Source organism: Herpailurus yagouaroundi, unplaced genomic scaffold, assembly GCF_014898765.1.
Source record: "Herpailurus yagouaroundi ecotype Mexico unplaced genomic scaffold, PumYag 214, whole genome shotgun sequence".
NCBI lineage: Eukaryota > Metazoa > Chordata > Mammalia > Carnivora > Felidae > Herpailurus > Herpailurus yagouaroundi.
In genome coordinates, this window is record NW_024412445.1 from 626296 (window position 1) to 640937 (window position 14642).

The following is a 14642-nucleotide window of genomic DNA, read 5'->3' on the forward strand; positions in this document are numbered from 1 at the left end:
GGGGGGGGGGGGAGGCCCGGAGGGTGGGGGTGGGCGGCGGGCCCCGGCCTCCTTGGGAGGAGCGCGACGATGGCCTCTTCCTCGGTCTGGGGACTGTGCCTTCGAGGAATCATCTTCGTTTCTCTGGATAAAAGACTTATGCTATTCTAGAACATTATTCCCGTACTCGCTGTTTTACGTATTCTTGTCGTTATAAAATTATCAGGGGCCTTGGAAAAAGTGCAGATTCCCAGGTTCACACCCAGACGTCCCGAACTAGAGGGTTGGGGCCCAGAGGTCTGTATTCCAACCTAGGCAGCTTGGGCGCCACACCTTGGGAGCCGCTTAGGCTATCTGATGGGCTTTCCCAGCGATTCCGTGGGAAGGTTATTGGTATAATCTGCGTACTCCGTTTTGCCAACGGAGTCACTGAGGCCACGAGAAACCAGCCAGGACTCACTGTGCTGCTTCCAGTGGAGCCCTGATGGGGCCAAAGGGTCTGCGCTGAGGATTTGGAAGGAAGCGTGGGATGTGTAGGCCTATAGGCTTCTCCTGTTTCTGGACGCTTTAGTAGCAGGAAACTGTTGAAGACACAGCAGACACTTGCGGCCCATCGTGGGCGGGCTGGGTGACTCAGGCACAGAAGGGGAAGGACCCTCCAGGGTCCATGTCTGTGGCCACACGGTCCCCGGGGCTAGTGGACGCTGTTGTCTGGACTCAGAATTCAACAGTTCCTGTTCCTGATGAGAGGGCTTTGCTGGCAGAATCTAAAACCGTTTCTGTTGTTGTTTTGTAAAATGTTCGGCTTGTTTTGGGTCCTTAGTGAAGCACCTTCTTGATACTCGGTTTCCTTTACCGTGGTCTCCATTCTCTGCTTGTCTGTGATGTTCGGTGCCGGCTTCGCCAAGTGGTTCCTTTTCTTTCTCCCAGCCCTTGTCTACGGAGGGTCCTCAGAGATTTCAGTGTGGGACTGTGACCTCACTGGTGAGGGCTCCCGGACCGGTTTCTGGTGGCGAGCACAGCTGCAGCACTCTAGGCACATCCTCTTAAGGCAGTGGATGATCTAGCTTTTTCCCATCCTTCCTGCCTCACGATGACCAGACCCCAGGTTGTGAAACCTTCAGATGGTTCCCCTGTTTTTCTGCCTCTGTGTGCAGACTTTTGTGAGAGTGTAACTTCTCCTCTGTCTGGTGACAGTCCTGCTATGAGCTCTGTCTCTGGTTGGTTTTATTGCAAGGACTTCCTTGTTTGGAGACGTCTTTTCTGTGGGATTGTTTCCATCCTATCACTCTCTCAGGGTGATGGAGCAAGTGCTGCTGTGCACCAGGCATGGTGCTGTGCACTCGTGTGACCATCATAGTGAATCTGGATTTCCTAGTTGAGGCACAGTGCCACAGGTAACTTGCTTGGAGGTCACACATCTCGCACATGGTGGAGCTGGGGTCCCAGCCGAGGACGTCCACCGCAGGGTCGGAGATCCTCACGCCACATGGCCCCCTGCATGGCAGTCCCAGTCACAGGCTTCCTGTTGGCCCCTGTCCCTCTGGCTGCACTGTTGTCACCTGTGATTCTTCCATTCCGGCCACATCTCTCTGTCCGACGGCCCTGGTACAAATCATTTCCTGGTCTCGGCCAAGCCCTTGTCTCCGAATAGCCTGGATGACGTACCTCGGATGAGCCAGCGCACCCTAGGCCGGGTTCTGTGCCCTCGGCCGCATCCATGGCGTGTGTGCATCCTGCCTCAGTGTCTGGCGTGTGCGGCAGCCCACCTGGGTTGCGTGTCTGCTGCCTCCTGCTTCTCCCTGTGTCCGAGGGCTTCTGCTGACCACAGCGTCAGCATCCTGGAAGCCTGCAGTAGGTGCCCCAGAGGTCTGGAAGTGGGTTGTCTGGCGCGCTAGGAGCAGCAGGTGTGGTGTGAACGGTCGGGGCAATTAGTAACAAAACCACGTTTATCGCTTGTAGCCGAGGCCCGGAAGGCAACGAGTGAAGTCAAGAAACACTAGCTCCTTAGTGTCCAAGCTCGGAGGTCACCTTCCGTTGTGCCGGTGACAAGGGGACAGGAGTAGGTAATCTGTGTTATGTTTCTTAGTGTTCAGGAGTTCATGACCTTCACGAGTCAGCTGATCGTGGAGCGCTCGGCCAAGGGCAGCAGAGCTTCAGTCAAAGAACAAGGTAAGAGGACCGCCCCCTCCCTGGTGTGCACCCCATCACGCCTCAGGCAACCCGTGGCTCTCTGCACACTGCCGGCCTGCCCCTCTTCCCTCCTCTTCCTTCTGCTTGCACACGATGCTGAGCCCACTGCTGCCATCTGAGCTGCCCAAGTCAGTGTGCCCCTGTACCTCACACCTGCTTCAGGTGAGGGTCTGACTCTTGGAGCTGTATGCGGCCTTCCTGAATCCTTCTCTTTCCCTCCAGAGCTGGACACATCTCAAAAAAGGATTTGCAACCAGCCCTGTTGAGGTAATACCGTGTCCTGTGCTCCTTAGGTTTTGGACCAGGAATCCGAAAACTCATCCTGTTTTTCTCTCGGCCAGTATTTTTACTTGTTCACAATTCAGGTTTCCCATGAGAGTCTTCAGGCTTTTATCGTAGAGGCATATGTTGTACAGACCGATAAGGAAAGACAGACGTGTCGTATAGACACATCACGTGAACCTCACTGGGCGGAGACGCCCGTCGCACGGTGCTGCCCTGGTCTTGTGACCTGGAGGCCCGGTCACCATCCTGGTGGTGCATCTGTTCTGCATGAGATCCTGGTACCCTTCACGATGCAGGAGTGAAATTGGATCGTGAACATGGAAATAGTCTGGTTTCCTCAGGCCATGTCTGCCTTCCTAGGTTTCTTAGAGATGTTCCATCTGCACTGGTCCAGCGTCTCCAGTTCTGCGGATGCATGCATTTCGGTTCGCCTTTGAACCTTTCTTATATGGGAGTGCAGACAAAGCCTGGAGAGTGTCGGTGATGGTCCTGTCCCCCACCCCGCTCTCCTTTATCTCTGCCCTTTCTTGATTGCGGAGCTCACGATCTCTCCTTCTCCCCTTTCGTTGTTTTTGTTTGTTTGTGCCAGGGTCTGGTGCTTGAGTGTCTTAAGGACAAGAAGCTTCTTATTTGTCAGCTGTTGCCCTCACATCCCTTTCACTGCGGGGTGTGGTTAGCTGCATCGTCTTCGAATCCTTTGTAAAATGACAAGAATTCATATCCTAGTTAATGAATGTTTTGCAGAAGCTCTTGTACAGACTGTACCTTTGGATAACTTGATGGCTTTGGCACAGGAATCCATAGGCAGCAGGGACTCATGTTTTTGTAGATGGACCTTCTCTCCACTGTCCTCCCCTCTCCTCTCCCTGCCTTATGCCCTCCAGTCCAGCACAGAACACAACAGGCCAGGATTCCCGTAATGAGGAACCTGAGGCCCCGAGAGGTGATTTCCTGATTCGGGGACACTTTTATAGGAATGTTTAAATTTTTTTTATATTTATTTTTGAGAGAGAGCAAGAGAGCGCGTGCACGAGTGTGGGAGGGGCAGAGAGAGAGGGAGACACAGGGTCCGAAGCAGGCTCCAGGCTCTGAGCTGTCAGCACAGAGCCCAACAGGGGGATTGAACCCACAAACCGCGAGATTATGATCTGAACTGAAGTCACATGCTTAACCGACTGAGCCACCCAGGTGCCTCTCTCTTTTTTTTTTTTTTTTTTTTAAGTTTATTTATTTTAAGAGCAAGAGGGAGAGCAGGGGATAGGCAGAGGGAGACACAGAATCTGAAGCAGTCTCCAGGCTCTAAGCTGTCAGCACACAGCCGGACGTGGGGCTCAAACCCACAAGCTGTGAGATCATGACCTGAGCCGAAGTCTGACACTCAATTGACTGAGCACCCCAGGCAAGCGCATTGGGATTTTTTTAAGAAATTGGAGGCTATTTGTCTCTCCTGGGGTCTCTTCAGCTTGGAAACAGAATGGAGCCTGAGACATGCAGTTCCCTGAGTTGCAGGCAGGCCTGATCTAGAGCTCAGGATGGAACTTAGAAACACACCTGGGACCGTGTTGCCTGGGATATTTTCTGCTCCTCTGGCTTTGCACACTGGGCCCCTGGGCCTTGGCTCGTCCTAAAGCAGACATTGGGTCATGCTGGTGGCAGAGCTCCATTATGCACTGTTCGTGCAAGCTTCATTGATCCAGAAGGCAAGGGCTCAGCATTGTGATGCTTTGATGATCAGGGCTGAAAACGTCTAAGGGCCTCAAGTCACCACACGCGTGTCTGACTTCTCCTCAGAATATCTGTGCCACGTCTACGTGCGAAACGACAGCCTTGCAGGGGTGGTCATTGCTGACAGTGAATATCCATCCCGGGTGGCCTTTACCTTGCTGGAGAAGGTGAGTTTGCAGTGTGGCTGGACTGGGCTCGGATCGACAAGTGGGGTCAGTGCCCGAGTTACAGGGGATGAAGTAATGTGTCCCAAATCAACCCATTTTCAGCCGTTTTTTCTTGGTCCTAAACCAAGAGACAGTCTGGCATCCCTTCCCAGTTCTTTCCCTGGCACTGATTTCTGCCTGTCATCCCTCCTGTGTCTGGGTTCATGTCCCCAAGTGCCACCTTGACTCACCCTGTCTGCCTCAGCATCACAGCCTACTCCTAGGATGGGCTCTAGGGCCAGCTCTGGCTGTGTTCTTGCCCCTGCCAGTCCTGTGGCCACTCTCTTCCTGCCTCTGCCCTCAGCAATGGTGATCGTGGCTCCTCTGAGCCACACTGGACTCTGTGCCCTGCTCTGTGGCTGCCTCCCCTCCGTCAGGCTGTCCTTGCACACAGTGGGCCCTCCCACCTCCGTGCTTCTGCCCGTGCTGCAGTGATGGGCACTCCTTCCCCACATGAGTCCAGCACCTGTGCGTCCATCAGTCCTTTAAGCAACACTTACCGTAAACCCCTGTTTACGGGCTCTGGCCCCTAGCCTCCCACAGTACAGTGTACTTACAAGCCTGTGAAATCTGGTGGTCACTTAAATCGGAAGGATCCAGTTCCCTTTTGAAGAACTGTTTTGGAAAATGAGAGGGCCAGTACCTTTTATTCTAGAATTTTATGGCCGCGTCAAAGCAGAAATCTTTAGTTTAAAATTCAGATGCTTTTATCATTCTCCAGATGAAGTTCATCTCAGGCTGGGTACAGTTCGTATTTAATTACCAGAATACTTGTAATTCGAGCTTCAATGTGCCCCTGGCCACTAGGTGTCCTCCTCTTTCCTCCTCCCAGGCCTGCCAGCCTCTCTTGGGTGAGGCTGTCCATTGAAGCCCTGTAGCTGTGGCGGTGCTGATGCACTCTTCTGTCTTGCAGGTACTAGACGAATTCTCCAAGCAGGTGGACAGGATAGAGTGGCCAGTCGGATCCCCTGCTACAATTCACTACACGGCCCTAGATGGCCACCTCAGTCGATACCAGGTAGGGTGTCTAATCGCCCTGAGGAGAGGCCGTGTGGCACAGGAAGGCTGGCAGCCCTGATGGCCGTGGCTGTAGGTGACTCCAGGCAGCCTTGGTGTCGACATCCCTCTGAAACATCCAGGGGCCCACGTTAAGACCTGGAACCTGAGCCCCGCAGCAGGCTTCCATTTCTCTGTCCTGTGTTTAAGCAGCCTGAGGGTTTTTAACTTGGGAAAGTGTTTCTAGCTCAGGTAGGTTGAGCTTTGTTTCCAAATGGTCCTGATGTTATTCTTGGCTCTTCCCCTAGAACCCCCGAGAAGCTGACCCCATGAGTAAGGTGCAGGCTGAGCTGGATGAGACCAAAATCATTCTGGTAAGCAGAGCGGGGGCCAGCATGTCCCAAAGCTGGGGGCAGAAAGCCTGGTGGCCACCGTGCACACCATCAAGGCTTGTTGGGAGTCCTAGTCCAAGCGCTTTCCTTTCTTTTTTTTTTTTTCTCCTAATATTTATTTTTGAGAGGGGGAGAGAGAGAGAGGTAGAGCACAAGTGGGGGAGGGGCAGAGAGAGAGGGAGACACAGCATCCGAAGCAGGATCCAGGCTCCGAGCTGTTAGCATGGAGCCTGATATGAGGCTCAAACCCACGAACCGTGAGATCATGACCTGAGCTGAAGTCTGACGCTTCACCAACTGAGCACCCCAGGTGCCTCCCCAAGCTCTTTTCTGAAGGGGGTGTTTGCCCGCCTCTCCCCGTGCGTCCAAGGCCTCGAAGCCAGACTGGCTTAGGCAAGGCCAGGCCTAGCCCTCCTGCCTGTTGTGAGGGGTCCATGTGGAGCACCAGTGTGGTCCCCCACCCCCACCCCCCCCCAACGCTCCCCTCTGGCAGTTACTGGTTGTGATGGCCTGAGTTCTGTGGCTCTCCTTCCCTGTGCTGGTGCCTTCGGTACTTTGTCTCCAAGCCCAGCGGGTGCCTCCCTTACGGGGTGTGGGCTGTGGGGACAGCTGCTGGTGCTGACTAACGACCAATGTACGGTCGTCAGGCCCCAGCCAGGAGACCAGGAATTTGCATCCTGCCTGAGACCTCCTGGTTTATAACCTTAGCTTCAGCTTCTCCCGGCACTTTTTTTGTTTGTCTGTTTTTTTAAGCTTTGATCTGTCTTCGGCTTTTGAGGCATCTGTTTTCACTTCAAGTTTGGTCTTGTGGCCTCTGCCTCACACCTGGTCCCTCGCTTCCTGCCTGCCACCAGTCTGTCCAGCAGACGGTGACCATCGCTATGTTACCCTCTGCTCATAGCTCCTCAGCGGGTCTCAGGACAGCTGTGGGGCCACCTGTAGGCTCCCTGGCACGGCCCCACGGTCTCATGGCCTTCCTTTCCTGCCTGGCACCCCTGCAGGTGCCCCTGTGCACAGGCCTCCAGGATGCCACCGCGTGGTCACTACTTGTTCGTGTGTCTCCTTGATTAGCATGTGAGCTGTCATGACTGGGGGCTTTTCCCTCGTCCTTATCTCTATACCCCTGATCCCAGTGCAGCGCCATGCTTAGGCCACCAATGCCCAGCGGCTCATGATCCCTGACTGAGTGGATGCAAAGCCCAGAAAAGGTACCTGGGGAAGACCCTGCCCAGACATAAAACTCCTGCCAACACCAGCTCAGCTTTCGTGCACACAGGTGTCCCCTGGGGCTGGACTCGGGTCTGGGCAGGACCCAAGTGTTCGGGACCACGCTTCGAGTAATGTGGTTCTGAGGCTCGGGAAGGAAAGCAAGACATGGCAGTCTTGAGGTGTGTGCATCCTGTACCACCTGCTCCCCCACGGCTTCTAACCGAGCCCCGGCCCTATTCTGGCTACAAAAATCAGGTCTCTGGTCCTGCCATTCTTCCCTTCCGTGTCTTCATCTGGTTAACTTCCGTGGTGAGAACCTAAGCTGTTCAACTGCACGTAGAGATGAAGCACATCGTTGCTTATTCTTGGGTCTGCGTGTTTCATGCTCGTGTGCCTGGGTTCCTGCCGCTCCCGTTGAAGAGGTCTCCGGGGGCCCTGTGGCCGCTCCAGCAATGGCCATCCGGGCTGGAAGCGAGCCGGCCACTTCCTGGTGGCCCCAGGGCAGGGGGCTCTTGTGAGGGCCTTGTTCCTTCACCCCGAGAACAGGTCTGTGGGTGCGGCCGCTCCCTGAGTGCTCACACGCAAACACAGGTCCCTTCAGGAAGGTGAGGCGCAGTCTGTCTGGTGGGAATACATGTATGTGAGGGCGGGTGTAAGTGACTTCTGGAGCATGCTTGTCTTAGCCTGTGCTGTGGGCACCCCGTGGGACAGTCACTAGGTCCTGTTCCATCCGCAAGTCTGGGACACGGCTGACGCATGGTAGGGAGGAGCCCAAGGGAGACGCACTCCCTGTGGTTGAGCTTCAGGAGGGACTCACGTCCACCTGCTCTATGAACATCAGAGTGTTCTCTTCTCTGACCCTGCAGCACAACACCATGGAGTCTCTGCTGGAGCGGGGGGAGAAACTAGATGACCTGGTGTCCAAGTCTGAAGTGCTGGGGACACAGTCTAAAGCCTTCTATAAAACGGTGAGCACTGGCCCTGGCTCTGGGCACCCCTCCCTCGGGCTCTATACCGCATGAGCCTTCGGGACGTTCAGTGACACGTGGGGAGAGCACAGGAGGTGGCCGAGGCCTGGCAGCAGCGGCAGGCAGGCTCATCAGGTGCCGCAGGAGGGTGGGTCTGCTCAGCTCCTGGTCCCGCCACTCGCGGAGCATATCGGTGCTCAGTCTTCCCAAAGAGGCTCTTTTGCTTCCATTATTTCCCTGCAACAGAGGTGCTTTGCTGTCTGGACGGCGGTGGGGCTGAGTTTACACATGGGCTTTCCTGTGAGCTTGGGAGGGGCCTGGCCTGTGGAGTCTGGGGGCAAGAGAGGGGATCTATCCGGTCCTCTGAAGACATTCTCGGTACCACCTCCACACGTGTTTTCCGATAGCACCTGGGGACACAGACTGGGCCAAAGTCAGACACTCAGGCTGCCTCACACGGCCTCGCTCTCCCTCCCCCTCACCGACTGAGGCCCGCCTCTCTGAGGTGCCCCCAGGTCCTCCAGCCGGCTCAGCAGTCCGATTCCTGGAGCCCCACGGGGCCCCCCGCCGCGTGTGCCCTAGTGGGGCTGCTGGCAGCCTCCATCCTCTCCAGCTCCTGTTTGTTTCTTTCAAGGCCCGGAAGCAGAACTCATGCTGTGCAGTAATGTGACAGCAGCGCGCAGAGGCCCCTGGGCCAAACGCCAGTCATTCGCATCAGAACCACAGTCCCTGGAGAAGCAGAGCCACCACGGGAAGACTCTGCACCCCTGGAGCCCTTGGCAGGGACCGAGGGGTCGCAGAACGGCCTGGGGGTGGGGAACATTCAAATTTACATGCCTGGTGATTTTTGGAAAGATGGTTTGAGGCCCCCAGGGATGTATTACTGGGCCAGATGAAACCATAAACTCTTGAGTGACTCACACGGATGCTGACAGGCTCGTCTCTCACCCCTGGGAAGACCCGTGGGCCCCTGACCTGGGCGAGGCCCCCAGCAGGTCGGAGCCAACCTTGTCGGGCCTTAGTCTGCCTTTGGGTTGTATCTGTGCCCAGATTGTTTTAACTCTGTAGTAAGCCGAGGGGAGGCCTGACTGCAGGGCTGGGGGCACAGACCTGGGGCTCGGATCTTGGGAAACCCACTGTGGGTGGGCATGAGGGGTCGGGGCGAGCAGGGTGTAGGCCAGTGCTTTGGGCCAAGGTCCACGGTGGGAGGTGACGGTCACCAGGCTTCACGGATTCTGGGGTACCTTTGCACTTCTGCTGAATTGACCTTTTGCTGAGGGCACTGCCTATCCATCACATTGCACGGAAATGCCTATGGGGGCGCAGGGCATGGGGGGTCATCTGCCCTGAACTTCAGATGGGCTCTGACCACCAGGTCACAGCAGTATGTGTGGTCTCTTAACCCGTGTTCCTTTGCCTCGCTGGCAACAAGACTGTCCCAGCAACCACCTGGGGCCTGTGTGCCTTAGCAAGTGGCCTTTTCTATGGCTGCTGTTCCTGGGCACCAACACCAGGTACCGGCCATCCCGAGCCTCCCAATGCCCCATGGGTGTGGTCTGAGCCAGCGCCTCCCCAGCCCGACTCCCGCAGGAGTACTGCCTGAGAGCCCCCCCCATCCAGAGGCACAAGCCCCCGCTGGGAGACCTGCCAGCCCCCTCAGGCCCTGCTGCCTCCCCCTGTCCTAAGTACTTCCAGAGGATGCCAGCTCACGATGCACCCTTGGGACCCACTCCCCACAAAGCCCTTCCTGGGGTGGTGTCAAACAAGATCCCGTCCCAGGGGGTCCTTCCCTGAGCTGGTTCTTGCCCTACCCAGGAGGTCCCACCCACTGCCCTGGCAGCAAGTGCCAGCCCCTGAATTCCCTTGCTTGGGCTAGAAGGTGGGACTTCATGGCTTCTTGACGACCCTGCCCTAATAGGTGTACCTGCCAGCTGCCCTTTTGGCTCTGGGCACTGCATCGGCCTCTAACATAGCCTGCCCTGTGCAACCCTGAGCGAGGTGCCAACCCACCTGCTGACTGGTGCCCAGGGTGCTCTGACTTCCCCTTAAGGACAGCGTGGTGTCTGACACCTCCAGCTTCGGAGGTGGCTGAGGAGGAGGGGGTGGGGGTGGGTGGGGCCGGCTCACACCTGTGCAGGCGAAGAGCACTTGGCAAAGTGTATTTTATAGTAACTGCTGCCTAACTGTTCTGTTTGAAAGGTTCTTATCTGGATAAACTTGTCTTCTGAAATTCCACAATAGTCCTCTGCTTTGTTCAAGCCTCAGGGGCCCCTTTCCTCGGGAAGCCGGGTGCAGGGTCCTGGGGCAGTTCCTGTCCTTAACCCCCAGGCCTAAGCTGTAACTCCCTTCACCTAGACCTGTCTAGCAGGAGACAGGGGAGGGGGGCCTGGAGCAGAGGCTAGCCCTGCCGGGACTCCTGGATTAGGGGGACTGGCCTGGGGGGTTGCCCTGCAGCCACAGCCAGGGCCACACACGTGGAAAGTCCTCAGGAGCTGGAGGCGGGCTCTGCAGGCGTGGGGGGCGTCTCGTGCCTCCCTGGGCGCTTGTGGGCCCAGGAGCTTCAAGTCTGGTCCCAGGTTACGGAATGACCTCAGTGGCTGGTGGTTAGAGGGTCTGAGGATTGTGCAGCCTTGTTTCATGGTGGCCCTGAGCCTTGCCTTCAATCTCGCTTGTGATTGTGGAAATGAGAAGTGGCCTTGGGTTTTGGGGCTGGACTGAGGGCATCAGCTTCTGCTTGCAGGACCTGCTGGGTCACAAGGTCTCCCTGAGGCCCAAGGAGCCTTGACCAAAGCAGGTACCATTTAAAAGTGATGAACCTAAGACTGTCTCACTGACCTCGCTTTGTAGTTCCCTGCCCACCCCATATGGGGCGCCCAGCCTGCTGGTCCTGCTCCGCACCCCAGGGCTCAGGGTCCTCAGGGCTGGGCAGGGCCGTGTGAGTGCCCCCAGGGAGGCCTGGCCTGGAAAGCCTCCTCGGATTACAGCTGATAGGTGAGTGGAGCCCTAGATACCGAGTCGGGGACTGACTGCCGCTCGCTCCAGGGCCGTGTCCTAGATTCTCTGAGCCCCACTCTTGGAGCCTCTGTGTGTTCTCTGGCACAAACCTTCCTCCTGAGAACACCTGCTGGGCACCAGGAGCTGAAGTCAAGGGCCTCCTGTCCTAGTGGGCAGGTCTGGGGTAGCCAGAGGGGACCCCCTGGGGCGTCCTTCTTACCAGAAGACACACGAGTGGGGAATGTTTGGTGTCCAGAATTGTTGTGAGGCCCACATTTCTGTCCCAGAGAAGCATGAGGCATACAGTACAGACAGGCATTGGCAGGGCCTGGAGACATGGTGTGGAGGGGGGACTGCCCACGTTCGTTTGAGGGTGCACGTGGGCTCCAGCAGGCTGCGCGGGGTCTGTCTGGGAGGGCAGAGGGCCAGGAGGCCTGCAGCAGAACCAGTGGAGCACAGACCACAGCAGCCCCAGCCTGCCTGAGCCCAAGCGCATGTGGCCATGCACTGCTCAGGTGTCCTCAGGCCATGTGGCCATGTGGTCACGCATTCAGACAGCCCTGGGGCCATGTGGTCCTGCTGCCTTGTGCTCAATCCTTACTCAGCCAGCAAGGGCCGAGGGCGGGCGTTCCTGGGGGAGGCCCCACATGGCTTTGCATCCTCACACCACAGGGGAATGGTGGGCAGCTGGTGACGTGTCCCTCCTGAGTGACAGGCCGGGGTCACAGATGATGGGGTAGAGCCCTCCAAGAAGAGCGGGAGTCGGGGGAGGGCACAGGGAAAGGGAAGGAGGGCCCTGGGATAAAGCCCCCAGCTGCAAGTGAAGCCATTGGTCCTGTTTTTCTTTTATTTGCAGTTTCCCGAGACAGAACAAAATAATGATTTTTTTACACTTACAAGGCTCAGAAAGAAAAGACAATGAAACTCAGCAAAAGAGAGAAGAGGAAGGGCCGGCCGGCACTGCGGGCAGCCGGCCCTCCACAGAGCGGGCCGGCCGATGCCACCACACCTCGGACGCCTAGCTAGAGGAGCAGGTGTGGCTTGCTCGAAAGGGGTCATGCAAAAGAACTATCCCCCAGAAAAAATCCCCAAAGTATCCCAGACAGGCAGCTCCGTGGAGATGACAGGTGAAGGGAGAAGGGAGGAAGCCCCCAGAGGGGAGGATGGCCGGGCCCCACGCTGTCCACGGCGAGCACTGCCACTGCCTGAGGCCCAGGGAGCCCGGCAGATGTTTACCCTGTGTCCATGGGTGGGGACAGCTGTCCTGAGCACAGCCGTGGACGGGCAGGTGAGTGTCCATTCTGAGTGTCGCTCCCCACTCTGTGCCCCTCCCTTGGCTTGATTTGTGGGGGAAGATAAAGAAAACCCTTGTTGAAAATGTGAATTAAGGGGGTAGGTGTTGGGGCGCCAGGTCCTGCGTCTCTTCCATCACAGCCCCTGACCCGGCCGGCTGCCCCGGGACCCCGGTACTGCCACCTTACCACGCGGCCCGAGCCTGAGCTGCACCTCAGTGCCCACCAGCACGAGGGGCACCTCAAGATAGGCCCAGCCCGTGCTCTCCTCATCCCTGGGTCCCCATCACACACACGGCATCCTCCCTCAAGAGGCCTGGCCGGGGGTTCACCGTGCCCTGCCCCTTGGGCCCAGGGCGGCCCTCCCTCCCTCTCTCCCTCCCTCGGCTCCAGACCCAGACTCCAAAAGCACTGCCTGGAAACATCTGCCTGGACCAGTCTCGGCCTGGGAGCCCAGAGAGCCATGCACCTGCCTTCTGACCCCTCTCCCCTTCCTGCCTCTTGACCAAGTCCAGAGCCCCTCGTAGACGTGCCAGCAGGGGGAAGGTTGGCAGAGGAAGAGGTGACCCTGAATGGGAGGGAGGCCAGGGGCTCCCCTCCCGACAGGGCTGCAGCCAACAGTGTCCTCTCCAGAAGTCTGCCAGGCATGAGGTCTGACATTAAGGGGTGCCTCCCCCCCACCAAACCTCCTCGGCCCTGGAGGAACCAGAACTGGAGCCTTGGGCCTGAGGGGGCTTCTTGGATGGCTTGTCGGGCGCCCGGGGGCCGGCCCGGCCTCTGCACTGCTCATCCATGCTGGGGGCATGAGAGGAAAGGAGGGGGACAGCCGTGCTCAGGTTCCCTGGGCCCCAGGTGGCCGACACTCCTGACAGCAGCCATGCACGGCAGGGAATGCAGACACCTGGGGAGGGGCGTCACCTAACACACACCGTTTCTCGGCCCGGCCCCTGTGGACACGTTCACTGCCCCATGGTCCCCAGGGGCCAGGAGCGGACAGACACATGGAGCGTGGGTGGGGGGGTGCCCGTCGGTCCGAAGCCCCACAAATGCCAGTGATTTTTACAGCTTTTTCCTTTTTTTTTTTTTTTTTTCCCCGTTTCATCCAACATCAATTGTTTCTGTGGTTGTTGTCGTCTTGTTGTTAAAAAGAAATCACATCCGGTCTTGGTTTTCTGCAGACACAGGCACCAGGGGAGGAACGAGGCAGACACAAACATGCGACAGGCAGGCCACCTTGGCGGCCGGGCTCCAAACACCGAGTCTGTCCCGCGACGCCGGCCGCGGCTCTGAAAGGGGACGAGAGTGGGTGGTCAGCCCTGCCCCCGGGGGGGGGCATGCCCCACCCCCTCGCCCGCAAGGCCAACGCCAGGGACACCCACCTTCACTGCAGCGGGGCCACGGGCGCGCCCGAGCAGTGGAAGTGCACGTTCTGCCACTTGCCGTCACGGCGATGCCACACGCGTGTCTCCTCGGACTGGCTGGTGCGGGGCCGGCCCTGCCCGTCGATGTACTGCGTGAGGCGGATGTAGGCGATGCATGCAGCGTCCTCCCCGATGACGTGCACGTGCGGGTTCAGTATGGTCGTGTGGATGGGCTTGCTGTTCTTGGCGAGCACTACGGCAGGGGGCGGGGACGGGGGGGTGCCGCTGGGCTCGGCGCCCTGTGCGCCCCGCCCACCTCCCGTATCTGCCCCACCCGCATCCCTACCACAACGCCCCGCCCAAGGCCTTGTTTCCGCCCGCGCCCCGCCCACCGCCCGTCTCCGCCCGTCTCCTGTATCTGCCCCGCCCACCGCTCGACCCCCTCGCTCACGGTTCTCGAAGTAGAATCTGTGGAAATCCATCCCTTCCACCAGATTGCCCAGGGCTTCAGGCTCGAACGAGGTCAGGCCTGGGTCACAGATTTTCCTGGGGGGCAGACCCAGGTGAGGAGGGGCCCCGGCCACGCCCCTCCCCTCCCTCTCGCCGCGGGGAGGGGGGGGGGGGGGGCCGCGGGCCCCCCCCCCCCCCCCCCCGCGCCGGGGGGAAACCCCCCCCCCCCCCCCCAGCCCAGACGCCCGGCTCACGCGTAGGCTTCGAAGTCCCCGCTGTTGACCGCCTCGATGAGCTGCTCCGTGATCTTGATGACCTCCTGCTTCCGCGCTGCGGGGACACAGCCGCCCAGTGACCGAGGGCCGCCCCAAGCAGCCCCGCTGCGGGCCTAGAGAAGGGCGTCTCCAGAGCCCACCTGCCCCTCCTTCCCGGAAGGGACCCAAATCCGTCCAGATCGGGCCGCGCCCTCCGAGGCCCCCAGTGCCCTCCCCTCCCCCCCACCCCCCCACCGTTTCCAAGGCCAGCTATGCTGTGTCACATACAGCATCTCCAGGCGACAGACATACTCCCTCCGAGGGACCACGTGTCTGGA

General features: G+C 58.4%; 2 protein-coding genes across 10 annotated transcripts in view; one reads left to right on the plus strand and one right to left on the minus strand.

The window, feature by feature from the left end:
- YKT6 (YKT6 vesicular SNARE protein) overlaps nucleotides 1-10188 on the plus strand; it is a 10552-nt gene extending 364 nt beyond the window's left edge. The window contains exons 2-7 of the mRNA XM_040454955.1: nucleotides 2069-2151; nucleotides 4249-4349; nucleotides 5302-5406; nucleotides 5693-5758; nucleotides 7852-7953; nucleotides 8588-10188. Coding sequence (XP_040310889.1) covers nucleotides 2069-2151; nucleotides 4249-4349; nucleotides 5302-5406; nucleotides 5693-5758; nucleotides 7852-7953; nucleotides 8588-8623 — 493 coding nt within the window. The 3' untranslated portion in view covers nucleotides 8624-10188. The remainder of the gene's footprint in view (nucleotides 1-2068; nucleotides 2152-4248; nucleotides 4350-5301; nucleotides 5407-5692; nucleotides 5759-7851; nucleotides 7954-8587) is intronic.
- A 3113-nt stretch (nucleotides 10189-13301) lies between these two features.
- CAMK2B (calcium/calmodulin dependent protein kinase II beta) overlaps nucleotides 13302-14642 on the minus strand; it is a 51041-nt gene continuing 49700 nt past the window's right edge. For all 9 annotated transcript variants that reach the window (XM_040454962.1, XM_040454964.1, XM_040454958.1 and 6 more), the window contains 4 exons: nucleotides 14305-14380; nucleotides 14052-14146; nucleotides 13619-13853; nucleotides 13302-13525 (listed from right to left, as the gene is read on the minus strand). In XM_040454962.1, coding sequence (XP_040310896.1) covers nucleotides 13621-13853; nucleotides 14052-14146; nucleotides 14305-14380 — 404 coding nt within the window. In that variant the 3' untranslated portion in view covers nucleotides 13302-13525; nucleotides 13619-13620. The remainder of the gene's footprint in view (nucleotides 13526-13618; nucleotides 13854-14051; nucleotides 14147-14304; nucleotides 14381-14642) is intronic.